We start from the raw sequence: 20,729 nt of genomic DNA, 5'->3' as shown, positions 1-20,729 counted from the left end.
GAAACCTGTAGCCTTACAGAAATACAATTATTTCATTAAATCACAGGAACGATGTATTGCTGGGCTTTCACATTTTTGCAGAGTCTGCAGCAGAACAAAGTGAAACATCTACAAGCTAAGGGAAAGATATCGCCATTGTCCAAAACCAAAGGGATCCAAGTCATCTGACCATCCACATTCCTAACAGTGGCCCAAGTCTAGTAATTCATCTAGAGATGGCAATTCTCCAAGGGATTTCTAGCATCTACTCAAGAAATACACAATGATTATACATTTCTTTTTGTAAGTGTAGAAGCTATGCAAATTCACTCAAGATGTGTTTTACCCTCCTGTTTTCCACGAATGGAGACAATTTTCTCCCTCAGTTCTGGTTTCCTGATTTTCAGGGACTAGTCTTTAAAAGAAATAGGATATAGAATAAAAGAGACGTTTGAGACATAACAACAAAATGCAGTAAGTGAACTTTGGTTTGGATTCGAATTTGAACTACCAACAAGGAAAAAAAAAAAAAGCAAACTTCGAGACAATCAAAGTAATTTTAATTTGGACCTGGTATTAGATGATGTTAAGGAAGGATTTTTCCACACATTTGGAGGGAAATACTGTTCTCTACAAATAATCTCTTCTGTTTAACCCCATTGAAGATGGTTTTGCTTCTATGGAAAGAGCTGATTTGCAACTGAGGTGGACAAACACACCACAGACAGAAAACCTCTGGGGGAACATCAACTGTACCTTCACCGCCATGATCTGCTCACTGGGTACGTGTCGCATCTTCTCCACGACCCCATATGCACCTCGTCCCAGTTCCATGATAGGCTCCAGGTCATCTGCCTTCACCTCAAAGTTCTTCAAGAGAGAAAAACAACACAATAGGAAAGAAAAAAAATGAATTTGATGTAAACTACATTGTTCTCTCTCTGGTTTCTCCCAGTTTTAAGGATTATTCCTGGTCCAGAAGCTACTGGCCTAGAAGCTTTTCCCAGCAGCCACTGAAAGCCAAAAGGGTAGGGAGATGTTTAGACTCCCACAGCATGCCACCTATTTGTCACAGACAATACAGAATGCCAGCGCTAACTCAGCTTCCAAATTGCTCAGTTTAATCGGTTCTTCAGCCATGCCTCCTTCAATACATGTGTAATCCATTTGCTGACTGATGGCAACTAGATCTATGCTTGCACATTGAGAACTACACCCCCCACCCCAGAGAATCATCTACTCTCCTCAAATATCTTCCTTCAGTACCACAACAGCTTGATTTCAATTTGACATTAAAAAATACCAAGCGCTCCATACAGCAGTTCTCCTTAAATTCAAACTTTGTGATCCATCCCGACAGCATAAAATAAATTTTTCAACACACACTCAGAAAGCATACATATAAAATGGTCACGATATTAACTGGCGGGCAGACTTTTCTCACCTGATTGCCAATAGAAATGCAAGCTTTAGAGTCTAAATCTCGAGGCGGCCTAAGAGACAAAAAAGGGAGAAAGAAAAAAAACATGAGATTTGAGTCAAATAATGTCTTTCCAAAATCATATGTGACTATAGAGGTTTTTCCTTAGAAATAAGGTGGAAGTTCATAAATGAAATAAAACAGCATGAAAGTGTTAACAGTATGGTATTTGGAATAAAACACATTTGGGTGCATATTACTTAATCTCTCTAAGCTTCCATCACCTCTTTAGCATGAGGGTATTAGCATACCTACCTGAGGGAGTAGGAGTGAGTATTAAATGAGATATTGCGAGGAAAATGCTTAACAGACTGCCTGGCATACAGTAAACACCCAATAAATGTGAGCCATGTATATAGAGTTACATAGATAATTATACAATTCTAGTGAGCCTCAAACTTTTTCTTTCATCCAAGAACACTAATGTGCCCAATTATCCCAGTACTTTTCCCACAATTTTTAAAGAAACAATAATTGGCATAGAGTTAACTCACAAAATTGATAGACCGTAAGAATCCCAAATCTATCTAAGTCCCTGCCTTTAGAGAAGGAAAAAAGGTCCAGAGAAGTGAAATGACTTGCCCAAGGTGACAACGGACTCAGGTGCCCTGATATTGAGGTCAGAATACTTTCTGTTCTACCAGGCTGTCTAATTCAGTTGTGATATTTCTTCTCTACATTGTGTACACACTATCCAGGGGTCATCTCAGCAGCCAGAGGTTTGCTGATTTTGTGTCTTCAGAGAGAGCACGTAGTCACCTCACGTGCGTTTATTTCTACTACGTCGATACCGCCTGGATTGATGTCAAGCTGCTGAAGAGAAAAATGTTTGGCTTTGGCTGTACATCTAACCAGGAGCCTCGAAAAGCATTTTCTTGAAATAAATGCATCAAAAGCATCACAACAAAAGTAGTAAATGCCAAGAAACATACTGTTAATAGGATCAAACAAATAGAGCAACTAAGGGACATTCATTCCATGCCAGGACTGTCTCTGAAAAAACACAGGGGAAATGGAAGGGAAGATGAAAAGAAGAAAGAAAAGAATCTTCTGCCAATTACAACTTTCCCCAACCCTAATGTATTATAATTCTACCCCTTCTGCTGAAACTAACTACATCAATAAGACAATAAGGGAAAAGGAGACATACAGACACAGATATAAACGTGAATCTAAGGTTTGAATGGCAAGCATCCCCTCGCCTTGAAATCTCTTTGAAATGCACAGAATGACTAAAATGAGTTTTTCTATACGAATTTAAAACCACAAACTGGAAAGGAGGGAATCTCAAGAGAGCGCGCACACACACACACACACACACACACACACGGCAGTGATGTTTTTACATATCTTGTGATTCTGAGTAGGGAATTTTTCTTCAGCAACACTTTACAGAGGAATTAAATTAGTAAAAATCTGCTTTCTCATTCTTAAAATTTCCAAAGCTATTTTTCTCTAGTTGTCACAATTTGTACGATTTGCAGTGCAACTGAAATGAAGACAAATATTACTTGACACATGAGACTAATATAAACAATAAAAAAATCGTTTGCAATTGTTCAGCACCTTTCCTTTTAAAACAACAGAAGCAGCAGAACGATTACTAGTTATCTAGGGCTAGCTTCGCTTTCTTGCCATCCAGTGAGGGCACTGGGTAAGACCTCTTCCAGCTTTGAAAGTCTACCAGGGCTCTGCAAAGCACAGCCTGTGGCCCAGCTAAGAATGATTTTTACAAGTATAAAGGGTTATAAACCCAAACAACAAAAAATATCTGGCGGAAGCCACTGTGGCCCAGGTAGCCTAACACACACATATCTACTACCTGGCCTTTGCAAAAAAAGTTTGCTGACTCCAGCTTTATACTCACTTTGCATTATACCCCTACGTCATAACCGCATGGGAGGGCTCCGTGCCATTTTCTAGGCTGAGAAAAATGAAACCCAGAAAAACCTCAGTAATTTTCTGAAATCGTACAGTCATCAACAGAGCTGAAAATAAAACTCCCATCACCTGACTCTCAGTCTTGACCTACGGAGGGAAGGATACATGCTGAAAATTGGGTTAAGTGCTTTGCCTGCATCTCATTAGTTATTTAATACACACACACACACACACACACACACTCTCACACACACACTCACACACCCACACACTCAAACACCCACACTCACACCCACACTCACACACACACACACTCACACACTCACACACACACTCACACACCCACACACACACACATTCACACACCCACACACTCACACACATACACACACACTCACACACACACTCACACACTCACTCACACACAGACACACACACACACACCCCCTATGAGTACCATTATTCCCATTAAACCCAGATGAGTTTAATGAACTTTGCTGGCAAGTGGTGAGGCCATGATTCCAGTCCAAATCTGATTGAATCCAAGGAACTTGCTCTCAGCACCCAGGCCTCCTCTAATGAAAATGATCAATCCACCCAAGCCTCGGGCCTGTGGGTTCATCACTTTCTGCCAAAGGCATCAAATGATGGGGCCAAGACTGACAGCTCGTACTGGATTAGTTGACACTGTTCTGTCCAAGGCTGGGCACATTAGTTTGCCTGTGGCACCGAGTCTCTGTAGGCGGTTTATACTGTGGGTGGATGTTCTCTGTCACTTCTTCAATATTTTACTCCGCTGGGGAAAGAAGTTTATTACAAATTCCTTGCCTGGAAGACTAAAGGTATTCCAAAGGTCATCTCATGTTACTATTTTATAGGAACAACTAGCTTTGGTTTATTATAATAATTTTTGATAATGCAGCACGAATAATCTGTTCAATGGTCATTATTACAATTCTTCTTCTTCTATACAACAATATTTATTCAGTATCTCCTTAGGCCAGAGACTAGGCTAGACCCTTTACATAAAATATCTTCTTTAATTTTCACAACTCTTAGAGGTATTATTATTTCTATTTTAATGTGAAGAACGGACATTGACACAGATAAAATAATTTAAGGTCATTCAAAGAGATGGTAACATTAGAACCCAGAGACACACCACGAAGTCGTCTCAACTGCAGAAGTGAAAGATCCTGCCTCTCATTTCAGTTATGTACTGTTTGTCCACAGTCTCTACCAGCCTAATATGTGTCTATGAACATATACTTGAGAGTCAGAGCCCTGAATCTGTATGCCAGTTCCTGCACTTAATAATAATAATTAAAGGGGAGTAATAACAACAACACTTGGAGCTATCTTCATTGAGAAATTACAGTGGAACAGGCTCTAGGACACTTAATACGCATTATGACATCAAATCCTCATAGCAACATCATTGCTTGTTCCTGTTTTTCGGAAGGGGAAACTAAGGCTTAGTAGGGTTAGGTAACTTGCCTAAGGTTTTCATTCAAATCGTGACGTTTAGATCCCAAAGACAAACCTAGGCATTCCAGCACCAGAGTCTGAACTCTTACCCACAAGACTACGTTCGAGTGCTTTGAGCAAGACACCTGACCCTTGTGCAGGTCTGTTTTCTCACTTCTAAAGTGAGAATAATAGTAACCGCCTCCTGAGTTTCTTGCAAGGGTTAAATGAAATAATACTGATTAGCACTGAATTAATTAAGAATTAGTTACTGCCAATCAAGTGAAGGGACACCTCAGAAACCTGAGTCAAAGACACCCTCGCATCAGTTACTCAGAAGGAAAGCTCAAGCAGAGTGTCCACACACATGAAACTGAAGAGAATGGAGCTCTGTCCCAGGTTATTTATTTTTGTGTCATATGGCAGAAAGAGGCAGGGTACAAATGCTAAGAGTCACCAAGCCAACCTCAAAGAATTGCCAAGAAAAACTCAAAATGTGGAAACTACTTCCTTAGGAGCACAAATTTTAGTTCAGCATTAAAATAACAACAATAATAATATGGCTAAAGAGATACGGTCTACAATAATGAAGTGATGCTCTTGGCTTTTCACAGTGAAACAGGAAAGTACATTCAAAGTATATTCCACCACACGAGGGAAAGACAACATAGAAACTACTTTGATCCTTGCATGGGTTTTTATTCATTTCTTTATTTCAAGGAAGGATTTATGGTGGTTTTCAAAAATTCATAAAATACAGAAAATTAATACAAATTAGAAGAAGGTGAACAATAAACATTTTTAAAGGAAATATAAACAGTTGGGAGGTTGATATAAAAACATATCCCAAAGGAAAAAATAAAGATAAGAGCAGAAATCGACAAAATTGAAAACAAGAAAATAAAGAAAAACAAAGTTGGTTCTTAAAAGAAAAAGAACTCAATAAAATTAATAAACCTCTAGGAAAAGAGAAGACACAAATTACCAATATCAGGAAAAAAACAGGTTATGTCACAACGTATCCTGCAGCCATTAAAGAGATATTTAGGAAATACTATGAACAACTTTACTCTCATAAATTCAACAACTTAGAAGAAATGGACCAATTCCTTAAAAACCACAAACTACCAAAACTTATCCAAGATGAAACAGATCAGCTGACTAGTCCTATAACTATTAAGGAAATTGAATTTGTAGTTAAAAAGCTCCAGAAAAAGAAATACCCAGGCCCATTTTGTTTCACTGGAAAATTTTAGCAAACATTAAAAAAAATAAAAAGAATTGCATACATTGAATAATTTATGTTGCACATCTGAAACTTAGATAATGTTATATGTCAATTATACCTCAAAAAAAATTTTTTAAGGAATTACAACCTTACAGTGTCTGTCAGAAACTTGAACAAGGAGTTCTTAAAAACTCATTTTGAGGCAAGTATTACCTGAATACCAAAACGAGAAAATAACAGCACACACCAAAAAAGAAAAAAATCTTCAACAAAGTTTTAGCAGATCAAATCAACAATATGTAAAAAGGTAATACACCATAACCCAGTGAGATTTATTTTTGGTGTGCAAGGCTAGTTCGATATTTTAAAAATCAATCAGTGTACTCCATATCAATAGGACAAAGAAGAAAAATCTATGGTCGTATCAACTGATGCACAAAAGAGTATTCAACACACACTCATGACAAAAACTCTCAGTGCACTACAACCAGAGAGGAACTTCTTCCACCTCATAAACAAGCATCTACAAAAACCTAACATCATGCTTAATAGTGACAGATTAAATGCTTTCTTAGATGTAGAACAAAGGAAGGTCGCCTGCTCTCATTAATCTTATTTAACATGCTTGGCACTGAAATAAGGTAAGAAAACAAAATTTTCAAAAGTACTGTTTAGGGGTGGCCAGTTGGCTCAGTTGGTTAGAGTGCAGTGCTCATAACACCAAGGTCACCAGTTCGATTCCCACATTGGCCAGTGAACTGCACCCTCCACAATTAAATTGAAAACAATGACTTGACTTGGAGCTGATGGGTCCTGGAAAAATACACTGTTCCCCAATATTCCCCAATAAAAAAAAAAAAAAATTTTAAGTACAGTTTGGAAAGGAAGAAATAAAGTGATCTCTATTTGCAGAATGTATGGCTATCTACATATAAAACTCAAAGAAATCTACAAAAAAATGGAACTAATAAGTGAGTTTAGTAAGGTCACAGGACACAAGATCAACAAAGAAAATCAACTGCATTTCTATATACTGACAATGAACAAGTGGAAATGAAAATAAAAAATGGAATACCATTTATAATTGCTCCCCCAAAATGAAATACTTAAGTATAAATCTTAATAACACCTAATGCAGACAATCTGCATGATAAAAACTATAAAATAGTGATTTAAAAAATCACAAAATCTAAATACTTGGAGAAATCTACCATGTTTGTGGATTGGAAGACTCAATATAGTAAAAGATGTCGATTTTCCCTAAATTGACCTATGTGTTAAATGCAATTCCTATCAAAATCTCAGCAAGTTTACTTGAAGATATAGATAAGCTTATTCTAAAATAATATGAAAAAAGAAAAGTCCTAGAATAGCCAAAATAATTTTGAAAAACAAGACAAAGTGGGAGGAATCACTTTTCCCAGGGTACAGGCTTACTATATAGCTGCAGTAATCAAGACAGTGTGATTTTGGCAGAGGAACAGATACACACATCCATATAATAGAACAGAGAACCCAGAAATAGATCCAAACAATATGCTCAACTAATATTTGACAAAGGCGCAAAAGCAATTAAATGAAGGAGGGCTAGCCTTTTCAACAGATGGTGCTGGAGGAATAAAAAGTCCATTGGCAAAAAAAAATAAAGCTCAATCTAAACCTGACACCTTGTACAAAAATTAAACTCAAAATGCATCATGGACGTAAATCTAAAATGTAAAACAATAAAAATTCTAGTAAAGAACACAGGAAAAAATCTGTAGAACCTGGGACAAGGCAAAGGGTTTAAAACTTGCCACCCAAAGCATGATCTGTAAGAGGAAAAATTGATAGATTGGACTTCATCAAACTAAAAGGATGAAAAGACCAATTACAGACTGGGAGAAAATGTTTTTAAATCACATATCTGCCACCTCCTTGTGTCTAGAATGGATAAAGAACTCACAAAACTCAACATTAAAAAACAATCTAATTATAAAATAGGCAAAGATGTGCACAAACATTTCACCAGGAAAAGATAAATGGATAGAAAAGAAAAACCTGAAAATATTCAACATCATTAGCTATTACAGAAATGCAAATTAAAACTATAGTGCTATATCACTACACTTCTATCAGAATGGCTAAAATGAAAACAATGATAAGGTTGGCAGAGTTGCTGAGAAGGTGGACCATTCATACATCGTTGGTCAGAATGTAAAATGATCAAATCACTCTGGAATCTATTCTGGCAGTTCTTTCAAAACTAAAAATGGACTTACCATATGACCTAACAATTACACTCCCGGACATAGATCCCAGGGAAATAAAACATATTTTTATTCAGACATTTGCACGTGAATGTTCCTAGCAGCTTTATTCATAAAGCTCCAAACTCTAAAATATTCATGTCTCCTTCAAAGGTGAAAGGGTTGAATAAACTGTGGCATATCCATAGCATAGGATGGTACTGAGCAATAACAAGGGACGAACTATTGATACACCGACAACTTGAATGAACCTCAAGGAAATTACACTGAATGAAGAAAAGCCAATCTCAAAAAAGACACATGATTCCATTTATATAACAATCATGAGTTAACAAAATGGAGATGGAGAACAAGTAGTGGTTGCCAGGGATTAGGGACAGGGGTTAGAGTGTGTGTGGCTATAAAGGAATAACAGGAAAGAGTCTTATAGTGTCGATACAGTTGAATATCCTGGTTAGGGCAGTGGTTTTTGTAAGGCTACCACGTGAAAAACTGTGTGCGTGCGCACACATACGAGTGTTTGTATTGCTGGTAAAATCTGAATAAGCTCTATGATTTGAACCAATGCCCCTTTTTTGGTTTGGGTATTGTCCTATAGTTGTGTTGTGTTAACACTGAGGGGAAGGGCATAGCTAGGGGAAGCGTTCATGGGACTCCTGCGTACATATCTTTGCAACCTTTTATGACTCTACAATTACCTCAAAATAAAATATTTTTCAAGTGTACCCCATAAAGTCCTACACAGGTAGTATAGAGAAGCCACATATTGGACTCTACACTCTTGAGAAATCACTTGGAGAGGAAAAGTTATTAATTACAGAGTCCACAGGTTCGCAGGGGAAAAAAAATAACCACAGGACCAAAAAAGCAAAAATAAAAAACAAACAAAACAAAAAAACCCTCAATCTTGGTGGTAGATACAGAGAGAACGGCAGATCTCCACAAAAGGAACAGTCTGACTTGAGTTTGGGCCTTGAGCTACAGTCCAGAACCCTGAAGAATAATAGCCTTCCACTCTGCTTTGTCCTTAGAGGTGGGTTCTTCAGTGGAAAGTTTGTGTAGGATGTACGAAATGTGACACAATCATTTTTATTAGCACATTCCAACACCAGGGCGTGCACTTTTCTGATAGGATGGATGACAGTTAAGGTCAAAAACTTTTAAAAGGAGAGGCAATTTGTAGAGAGGAACAAAAGCCTTAAAACTCAGGCTTCCATTGGGATGGCACCTTTTATTTGCTCTGCTTCTCTGGTACCGCTGCTGTGATTTTTTCCCTTGTAACTTCCATGCTTCCCATACACACACTTTGAGAGGTGGAGACACCTCCAGCTGGAGACGAGGGACTCTCCCCCTCCCCGCCCCACAGAGAGACAAAGAAACAAGAGGGAGCCTCAGGGAGTGTGTGTCCTGGTTCCTTAGGACTTTAGCTTACTTGGGGATTTGGGCCAAAGCCTCAGCTCATAAAGAAGTGTTCCTTTACCTCATTTTGCCTCCTGTTTATATGGGATAGGATTTAGGTGTCAGGATGCTGAGTGCTCACCAAATACCATTTTCCATCTCAACTCAACTTTTATAGTAGTTGCTCTCACAACGATTCACTTGTTTGCTCAAATCTACCCTATTTCCCCGAAAATAAGACCTAGCCGGACAATCAGCTCTAGTGCGTCTTTTGGAGCCAAAATTAATGGAAGACCCAGTTTTATATTACATTATATAAGACCCGGTCTTACAGTAAAATAAGACTGGGTCTTACATTAATTTTTGCTCCAAAAGACGCATTAGAGCTGATTGTCTGGCTAGCTCTTATTTTCAGGGAAACAAGGCAAAAAGTCCACATCCAGGGACCTTTCTGGACTTACATAGGGCTCCTTCTGCCAAATGCATTTGGGACACTCAATTTTCAGCCAACCAGTAATGTGACACACTGAGTTCAAAGCTACCCATTCAACCCAGACTGACTGACCGAGTGTGTTTACTTCAGGTCTCAGAACGGTGAGCCCACGGCTTCCCTTAAAGGGCTCTTCCTTCTAACAACCGTTTCCATAGTCAAGGTATCTCTCACCAGTCAAAAACAAACCCCCATGCCCCAAAAGTCTGCCAAGTGCTGGTGTTTGGATTAAGATAATGGTCTCGCCAACTTACGTGGAACTGGTCTGAGGTTGTTCAAAGGCTTCCTTTGGGATTTTCAGGCCAGGGTTTCGCTTCTTGCCTATGGGGAAAGACGTAAGGATAAAGTTAAGGTTTAAAAGCACAGCACGAGCGCAGGGGCAGAGTCTGCAGCAGGAGACCAGGGCTGACCTGGGAACGTAGCGCACATCTCCCCGTTCAGAACTTCCTACCCAGGAAGTCTCTGATCAGCACCCATGCACCAGGCTGAGCAGAGCTTCCCAAATGCAAACTGAGGTCCCAGGTCAGGTTGTTGACCAGTCCACGGTGAAAATGTCAGTGTAAGAATGCCGACTCCCTTTACCTAGGAAGACCTACCCTTCTTCCCTGATGAGAGTTTGTCATTTCACCTTCTTTGCTCTTTCTTTATACGTGACGATGGTGATGGCAGATGGTGTTGGTTATACTTTTTTTTTTAATGTCAGTCAACTGTAGTCAGTCACCCTTATCCCAGGATCCCACAATTTTCTAAAGTGATCTGTGAGCAACCGATAGAGTTAACCATGGAGTAAAATAAAATATACTTTCCCACTGTCTGCCCTGCCCATTCTCAACCCCCTGCCAGAAGCTGAAATACCTAAGAGAGGAATAGAGTGATATTTATTTACATTTGCCCTGTTCCAAAAAGGACTAAGATAACAGATGGGCTCATGCAAGGAGGTTATCGCTTCTTAGGGAGCCAGATGGGGACATAACCGATGTGTTCATTCCTGGGCTGAAACCACAAGAGTGCTTGGCTCAAATGCTTTTGTTGATGAGTCAAAAAGAACAGACTGAGAAATGCCAGCTCAGGAAGCAGATCAGAGAAAACAGCCGTGTAAGGGCCCAGGATTTTCTTCAGCTAAGGAGATCTTGTGCCTCTTCACACCAAAGCAGAGCTGCATGTAACGCCCACGGTTCTACTTTCTTTCTCACCTCTTCTCTATCCCAGAGGTGAGCACTGCAGAGCTGACACCAGCCCTGGACAAGACCCGGAGTAAAGATTCTGAAGCCACAAAGGAACTCAAGAAATCAACTATCATTTGATTTCTTGCTGGAAACGATATCCAAAGGCTTCAGTGACTGCTCACCATAACCCAGCCCAAATCAGAATCCAAGTCTCCGAACCCCCAGGTTTGTGTTCTTACCACTATTCCACAATGGAAGAAGTTTGGAGATGGCTAGAGAGAGAGGTAGAGGGAGTACGGGATTTTGAGGGTTTGTTTTTTTTAAATAAAAACAGGTTACATTAGGTTCCTCCCCTCACCGACGGATCTCAGAGTCACTTTTCCTCTGACTCTCAATATCCTCAATTGTAAAATGAGGAAGCAACATCAATGCCTACCTATTGGACTGATAGGAGAATCAAATGAGATAACATGAAAGAGTACTGAGGTGTTTTCAGTAGCTATTAACTATAATCATTTAGAGAAAGAATCTGTATAGTTGCATTAAAAGATGTGTCACTTAATAAATTCATAACAGAATTGGCCATATTATCAAAGTGCAATATAATGTATAAGTGAGTCTTGTTTTCCCCCTTGCATTCGAAAATCCAAAATCTAGATCAATGTGGCCAAGTTGTATAAAGCCAGGAAAAAATATGCTTGGCAGTCATCAACATAGAGAAAGCCTTTCAGGACCAGCTTCATTATAACAGCTTTTCTCAATTCTCTCCTCCTTTTGGCTTATCTATACATTTTATAAGATTAAAAACTCATCATTTACTTTCCTATTTCTGGGGCTCCAGTGGCCATTTAGCACATTACACTAAGTTAGTCAGTTACTGACAATGTACAGACCTGCACTATGTACCAGGAACAATAATACTATGTACCAGGGATCTGATTGTGAGAATCCAAATACTAGATATATGGCATAAGTACCACAATTCCCATTCATGGGCCTCGGTTAAATAAATGGAAATGCTATTTTAAGTGAGATACTCTAGTAAGAAATGAAGAACAAATTCAACTTGTCCAGATAACTACGTACATATGACAGTACAGGTGACAGGTTAATTCAGGTAATCCCAACACATACAACCTTATAATTCCCTTGATATTCTAAAGATAAAACTAAACAAAAGTAAAATCTATTTTACCTGTGAACAAAGCTTCCCAGCTGCCATTTCAGCACGCCCAGGGCAGAAGTTACTCTTCAATTCTTACAGTTCTCTTCATTTCTAACTCAGCTCTTACACAATAGATTCAAGAGAAACAGCTATTTATGGAGAAAACCTCCTCTGAGAAACTTTAACATAACAAAGGATCATTCCACCAAAGCAATGAATTATGAGCAATTCATTAATGGCAATCGGTTATTACACTATAACTCAGCAAATCAATCAACATGCCTATACAAAGAAATAGCGTTTGAGAGAAAGAGGAAAACCTTTTGGGGCAGAGACTCATGGAATAAATGACCAAAATAACAACCAAGTCTTCCAGATGTGAGAAAAGAGGGCCTCTGGTTCTCTTCTGACAACAATAAGAATGACAGTTCCAGGACACACAGAACCTAGCTGCCTAGTTGAATTACACCGTTAGAAAATACCCTGCCTTCATTTTTAACAGTGGATCAAATAAAACAAACATCTCAAACGCGCACACCAACACACCGTAATTCACTTACGTGCCCACCACTGGAAGGGCAGCCCAGTGGGAAGCCATCAGGAATGACTGCGATGAGTTTTGCAGGGTGGCAGGGAGGGCTAGCAGAGAAACCCCCACCGAAGGCATTCTTTCCTTAGCTCTGAAGACCACACTTCAGCAGAGAGAAACAGCACTGAACAGACTCCACCCCCTCCCTCAAGAGAGGATCGCGGCAAACCTCGGGAGTGTATTGTTCCCGGGGAACTGCAACTTCAGGAAGGGAGAAATGGGTCCGTTTGGACACCAAGGTGTGACATTAATCATTAACCAGACTTGGAGGACTAAATCTGCAAAGTAACTCTGCACAGCACAGCCTTCTCCAGCCTTTCTACAAAAATGCCTCTTTCATTTCTAAAAAGAAAGAAAAACAATACGTGGTCAGTTTCCAGCTGTGTTGATTTCGAAGCAATCTGTTCCCCTAGCAAGGCTGCCAACCCCTGACGTTAACATTTAATACTGTTGATATAAAAAAATTAATGAGACGGAGCAACATGAATAATAACGCTAAGTGGCCAATGATGGTGAACGGCCTTTTCCCTGGATATGCTAAAGAAAAAATGAAAAATATATCCGAAAAGAGGCTCTAGCTTACGTTACATGCCAGTAACAAGCCTTCTCCAAGAGAGAATTCTGCATACTTCTGGAGAGAGTTCCGTAAGCTTTATCCTCTATTTGGTACAATCTGCAAAGGGTTAGCCTGCTTGGCGGATAGAGCACATGCAGCACTGCATTACATCAGCCTGTGTCACACCCATGCCTGTTTTCTCTGAGAATACTGTAGCCCCCCCACTACACACACACACACACACACACACACACACACACACACGAGTGCCAAAAAAATGTATACACATGACTAGTATTCCTCTTTTGTTATCTAGTATATAGTGAGTATTACAATTTTAATACAGTTTTTTCCTTTCTTAAAATATGCATATCTTTTGGGGGGCACCCTCTGTATGTTTGCAAAATTCATCTTAAGCCAAAGCTGGGTCACTATGATCCTGGCTTAAAGCAAAATGGCACTGGGGAAAAAAAAAAAAGAAAACCTTGCCAATAGTTAGAAAACATTTACCAGGCCACAGAAATGTGCACTAGCTTTGCCCATACCGAAAATGATGGGGTACGCAAGACCTCTTGCTCAGCACCCACTCGGTAAGGCAAAGCACAAAGGGCTTCTCTCATGTGCCTTATTACATAAAACAGAAGATCGTGCTCCAGTGCCAACCCAAACAGCAAGAGAATCCCACAGGGTCAGCAGAAGGTGGCATCATGAGGCTATGATGACGCCCAAATATTTGTCAGCTTGGCTGAGGGTTTGGGGGAAAGGGGGAGCGGGTGGGGGGCATGGTTATGAGGGTTTATGATTATTGACACAGCTTTACAAAAGGATGGCATTGCTTCCAGTGCCAAATGTATTTTAAAAATCCGTTTCCCAATGTGAATGGGATTTCCAGCCAAATAACTGGCAACCTGGAGGCCTTGGCTGCCCTCTCCTTAATACTGGCAGCTAGGCTTCAGTTCCAAAGGTAGCTGGCACTAAAATTGGCAGAGAAGTGTCATTATATGTTATTAAATTGCAATGATCGGATGCAAAGCAATTAATGAAGCAGGACAGAGGGAAGGGCGTGCAGGGAGAAAGCTGGACCGACAGCAGCGATGTGAAAGTGGACACAGATGCTTGCATTGCCCCAAACCACCGGATCTCACCCACCACTGCGAGTCCAATCATTATGCCAAATTTCCTTGGGATTACATAAAATCTACAGAAGGAAAGCTGCAAAGCTCATTAGAAAAGATGCAGTCGTTTTGACTTCAAGGAGGCAGATGAGTGTTGCCTTGACCTTTGTGTCCCCTCTGCCTACAGGGCTCTGGCCCTCTTGTGGACAGGAACTCAACCTTCCAAATACACCACACTTATCACACACCCTACAGAACCTTTCCAGACCTTCCTGAACACTCCTTAAGGATCACTGTCCACACGGGCCAGCTTTCACATTCTGGCATCTCGCACACAATAGAAATCAGTGCAACTTGAAGGAATCGCTAACATTTTGGTTTAAAACGTCCACTCTGTCTAAAATAGATCTCCATGACCGTCTTCCATTTATATTCCTCATATCTTTTCTCACAGTCTCAAATTACCTTATGCTTGCATTTATGTATTACTTATGTGTTATCTATCTTCCCCATATAAACTCCATTGCGACAGCGATTTTGTCCAGGGCTTACAAATCGCAAATACCTGTTGACTGAACACGTAGTGTTCTTTTCTTGACTGTTCTGAACATTAGTATTGAGGCCTTCAAATTTTAAAATAAAAAACAGAATGGTGTAGAAATAGTATAAACTTAAGTATCAACAGACCTCATTTAAAATCCCAGCTGTACCTCTTATTCACGCTGTCTAGCAGGGTCTGGAATATAATAGATGCTCAATAAATACTAGTTTCTTTTCTTCCTTCCATGCTTGTGCTTACATTTTTAAAATATGAAGGAAGCAGAATGCCCCCTGCCTGGACAGCTTATGTCTTCAGATGCCATCTTCTGTTCTTCCCCTCTTGTGTTAAATTTACATTTTTTAAACATCTCATCAGTCTTGAATCATATTCTCTTGATTCCCACTGACTGTGAGAACTTCAGCTCTATAGACTCAGGATCGCTGGGAGTAAGGCATCTGAAGCTTTTTTTTTTTTGGTAATAGAGGCTTATCCTTTTTTCATAGAGCAGTTTTATACAGCAAAATCAAAGGGGCAGTACAGAGATTTCCCACACACCCCCTCCCTCCACACGTGCACAGCCTCCCCCACTATTACCATCCTCCACCAGAGTGGTACACTTGTTACAAGTGACAAACCTACACCAACACAACATTATCACCCAAGTTTATCGTTCACAATAGGGTTCACTCTTGGCGCTGTGCATTCTACGGGTTTGGACAAATGTGTTATGATATGAATGTATCGTATCCATTGTTATAGTATCATACAGAGTATTTCACTGTCCTAAAAATCCTCTGCTCTCCTTATTTAGCCCTCCATACCCCTCCCCACCCCACCCCTGGCAACCATTGATCTGTTACTATTCCCAGTTTTGCCTTTTCCAAAATGTCATATAGTTGGAATCATGCAGTATGTAACCTTTTCTGATTTGGCTTCTTTGCATCTAAGGTTCCTCCGTATCTTTTCATAGCTTGAGAGCTCATTTCTTTTTAGCGCTGAATAATATTCCATTGTCTGGATGGACCAGAGGTCATTAATCCATTCACCTACTAAAGGGCATCTTGTTTGCTTCCAAGTTTCGGCAATTATGAATAAAGCAGTTATAAAAACATCTGTGTGCATGTTTTTGTGTGCCCATAAGTTTTCAACTCCTTTGGGCAAATAACTAAGGAGTGCAATTGCTAGATTATATGGTAAGAGGATTAGTTTTGTAAGAAACAGCCAAACTGTCTTCCAAAGTGGCTGTACCACACACTTTTTTAAAAACTCCACAGTGATTGAACATCCCAGCCAGGGTCAAGAACCCCCTGTCAAGTGTATGTCTAAGTAACATGTTTCCTTTTTTCACTATTTCTCTCTTTATAATGACAAGATCACTTTCCACCATGTTCCTATCACTTCCCGCATCACCAATCAATTTTTTCAGGCCAGTAAGAAATTCCACATGAAGCACCTCACTGGGCCATCTATATCTTTGAGCAAAAACTGTCAATAACTCATCAAAGTAGACACTGAAAGGTACAAAAAGTTCATTAAGCGACAAATTCTGCTTTGAAAGAATCAGAGGATAATAAAAACCAGTTCCCGTAGTATCAGAGAGCATGTGTGGTATACAAGTATTACACCATCGGTACACAGGAGGTCAAAGCAGGAGAGAGGAAATCGGGCGAGGTAAAAGAGAAAAAAATGATCTGACAGAGGAAGTGGTATTTGAGGTGGTCCTTTGATAACCGGTAGGCTTTGAGAGCACATGAGTGTTCACTGTACTATTTTGTCTTCTTTTTATATATTTAAATGTTTTCATAATAAAAAGTTTTTTTAAAAAAAAGAATGGGTAGGATTTTGACAATCAGGACTTTGGAAGGCAACATGAAATTCCAAGTAGAATGAGAATGGGTTCCCATTGGTGGTGAGAAGGCATCGTGGTATATTCAAAGAATTCTGAGTTGTCTACTTAGGACAAAATGGAGGATAGTAGCAGAAAGAAGGCTGGAAAAGGAGGTTAGATCCAAAGACTGAAAAGGCTGTAACTAATAATTTTAAAATTTTAGATATAAGAGAAGTCATCTACGTTTTTCAGTAGAGGAGTGTCATCCCATATCATCTATGTTTCAAAAAAAAAACATAACAAGATTTATCTAATATCTGCAGGACATTTTCAAATTGTGATACACACACACACACACACACACACACACACACACACAATCCCACATATATACATACACCTTGGTGTTTTAAGCTTCCAGGTCTTTGTTCATATTTTTCCTGGAATGTTCTTATCACCTGTCTCCACTGGTCAACTTAAACACTCAGTTCAAGCATGTTCTCTTCAGGAAGTCTCCCACAAAAAACAGGCAATAAACACCCCTCATCTGTGTGGTCACAGTTCTCTGAATATATCTTTAATCTCTCTTCCTCCACTGATTGATTGAACCCATCTCTTCCACCAGAATGCAAGCTCTTCAAAGCCATACTTCATGTCTGGCCCACGTACAGAGTAAGCATTACACCCAAGAAAAAAGAGGCAGGAGCGGACGGATGGCTCAGTCGGTTAGAGCGTGGACTCTGGGCAACAGGGCTGCCAGTTCGATTCCCACATGGGCCAGCGATTGTGCCATCCGCAACTAGAATGAAGTCAATGAGCTGCCGCTGAGATCCCAGGTGGCCAGATGGCTCAGTAGGTTGGAGCACGTGCTGTCAACCACAAGGTTGCCGGTTCGACTCCCACAAGGGCTGGTGGGCTGCACCCCTTGCAACTAACAACGGTGACTGGACCTGGAGCTGAGTTGTTCTCTCCACAACTAAGATTGAAAGGACAACAACTTGACTCGGATGAAGCTGACGAGAGTCCTGGGAAAAACACACCACTGTTCCCCAATAAAAAGACCTAGAAATACACCCTGTTCCCCAATAAAGTCCTGTTCCCCCTCCCCAATAAAATCTAAAAAAAAATAAAATAATAAATTCCTTTAAAAAAAAAAAAAGAAAGAAGAGGCAGAGACCACAGCAATCTGCCTAATAAATAAGCTGCTTAAACTTTGCAGAGGCAAAATCTATAGGCTCTGATAATTATCTGGATAAGAGATATAGAAAAAAAGGGAAAAAAAATTTTTAATTAAAAAATGGTATAGAAGATAAGCATAGTAGTAGCAGTAATTAGTAGTAGCAGCAGTACCAGTAAGTAATAAGTAGTAGTAGGCAATAATAGTAAGTAGTAGTAGTAGTAATTAGTAGTAATCTGGCTTTTCCATATGTAGATGACATTAAATGAAAAAGGAACATCAGGCCAGTTGGGGTGGTGCTGGGAGAGGGAACTAGGGAATTCCAGTTCAGACGTGTTAAGGGTAAGATTCTGGAGGGATGGACGTGGCAGATTTCAAGCAGGCAAAGGGAGCTTAAGATAGGTGGGGGCGGGGGGTGTAGATCTGGGAGCCACAAACAGATACCACGTTTCCCTGAAAATAAGACCAGGTCTCATGTTAATTTTTGCTCCAAAAGACGCATTTGGGCGTTTTTCAGGGGATGCCTTATTTTTTCACTCACAACAATCTACATCTATTCAAATACAGTCATGTCACCTTCTGGAACATCGTCTTAACGTCCTGAATGCGTCCGTCTGGCTGACGATCTTAATTGGAGCTTATTTTTGGGGTAGGTCCTATTTTCGGAGAAACACGGTAAGTAGAAAATTAATTGGGGGTGGGAGGAACAAAAAGAGGAGAATGGGCAGCCAAGGCAAGAACCCTGAGACAATGAGACGCAAATGAAGACAGCGAAGGACAAAGAATTGCTGGATGTGTCAGAGAAGAAGACACCGTTGTGTACAGAGCAGTACAGCCAACATGCCAACACATTCCGAAATGGTCCTTTTCAAAGGAGGAAAGCACTCCCATGGTTTGTGTACAGCCCCATGTGATTGAAGCTTTTTTTTTTTTTTTTTTTTTTTAAGACGTGGGTAGAACTAAAGTTCGTTTTGTCATGTCAGCAATCTGGTGCCGACTGTGTGATCTAGAAAGAACCTACAGGCAAATCACAGCCGGTGCCCCTAAGTTGTGGTCTGAGTTCCCGGTGAAGATAGGAGGCGGGCAGCGGTTAGATGGGGGATCCCCGAGGTCTGAGCTCATGTCCTTCCTCATTTATGTGCTGCCTCATTCATGAGTCTTTATCAAAAGGAAATGCAGTCATAAGGGTGTTAAAAACACCACTTTAAAATGAAAACATGGCAATCGGTAGCAAAGAAATTTAGTGATGTGTTTGATCTTTGCAAAACGCTCGTTGAGTTTTGGTTAGGTTTAAAAATAGCACTCATATTTTAGAGATACTGAAATGTCTCCAAATGAAATAATATGATTCTAGGATTTGCTTCAAAATATATGGTGGGGGTGGGGAAATAAAGGGATAGATGAAATAAGATTAGCCACTGAATCACAGAAAACTCTTTTAAAAGTCAAAAAGAGGAATAGTGGGTAAGAGCACTAAATTTTTTTCTTGGGAGAAGTGGATTCTTTTTTTCCCTCTTGTTCAAGGTCACAATTTTAATTGCACTGTGATTACCTCCCTTCTAACCAAAGAAAACTACAGGGTCCTAACTTTGATTCAACCAGCTGCGTGAAGGGTAAAAGACTACAAGAAAATACACAGACAAGTTCTTCATCTATATCCCTTCTTAGAGTGCTATAGTCTATCCTGCCTCTCTCCCAGCTTCATCTAATTTCTCTCCTTAAGCTGCATTTTTTTGTTGTTGTTGTTTCAGGCGCACAAAACAATGCAAAACAATGTAATAGTTAGACATTTATCATTTCTATCCCTCACACTGTGTCAACCCCCCTCCCCCATCCACTATCCCTCTGACATGGCACACAGCCATTACATTTCCAGAGCTGCACTCTTACCATGACGCCACTGACCCATGTGGAGGTACACCTTAAAAAGAGGCCCCTGAAATTCATCTCTGTAGGATATTGTTCATTGCCTTTCATAATGTCCTGTTTACAAAGACTCAGGGGAAACATGTGTGTTATCAAACACAAGAATGGGCTTCTCCGGTATCAATATCTGCCTATGGATGATGTGAATGTTTCTCTATGTGTCTCTTTCCTTCGTGACGGCTAAAAAGCTTAGGATTAAACTGGGACTCATATTAATTTCTGAGTCAGTATTTTTTTGTTTGCTGGTTTCTCTTACCTACCCTTTTAGTAACATTTTACTAAACATGTAAGAAGGTAAACAAAATAGTTATAATCAACTCCTGTGTACCCATTCCCCAGCTTCAACAAATATCGATTCATGGCCAGTTTTCATCTATACCTCAACCACTTTCTCAGACATCAAGTCATTTCATTCATAAATATTTTACCAAATATCTCTAAAACAAATAGACTATTTTTAAAAAGCCCACAATACCATTATCACACGTAAACAA

The 20,729-nt window shown here is 39.8% G+C and overlaps 1 protein-coding gene across 5 annotated transcripts in view; it reads right to left on the bottom strand.

Moving 5' to 3' along the window:
• The window catches only part of MAP2K6 (mitogen-activated protein kinase kinase 6), a 99,652-nt gene that overhangs the window by 21,843 nt on the left and 57,080 nt on the right, over positions 1-20,729 (bottom strand). Inside the window, exons 1-4 of one of the 5 annotated variants that reach the window (XM_033091466.1) lie at positions 13,676-13,780; positions 10,427-10,493; positions 1,424-1,472; positions 736-849 (exon numbers count right to left, since the gene is read on the bottom strand). In XM_033091466.1, the coding sequence (XP_032947357.1) occupies positions 736-813 (78 nt within the window). In that variant the 5' untranslated portion in view covers positions 814-849; positions 1,424-1,472; positions 10,427-10,493; positions 13,676-13,780. Of the gene's footprint in view, positions 1-735; positions 850-1,423; positions 1,473-10,426; positions 10,494-12,533; positions 12,553-13,049; positions 13,462-13,675; positions 13,781-20,729 lie in introns of those variants that run through there. The other 4 variants (XM_033091467.1, XM_033091465.1, XM_033091468.1 and 1 more) reach the window with 4 other exon arrangements.

Source organism: Rhinolophus ferrumequinum, chromosome 21 (genome assembly GCF_004115265.2).
Source record: "Rhinolophus ferrumequinum isolate MPI-CBG mRhiFer1 chromosome 21, mRhiFer1_v1.p, whole genome shotgun sequence".
Classification (NCBI taxonomy): domain Eukaryota; kingdom Metazoa; phylum Chordata; class Mammalia; order Chiroptera; family Rhinolophidae; genus Rhinolophus; species Rhinolophus ferrumequinum.
This window is presented reverse-complemented; position numbering and strand designations above follow the sequence as displayed.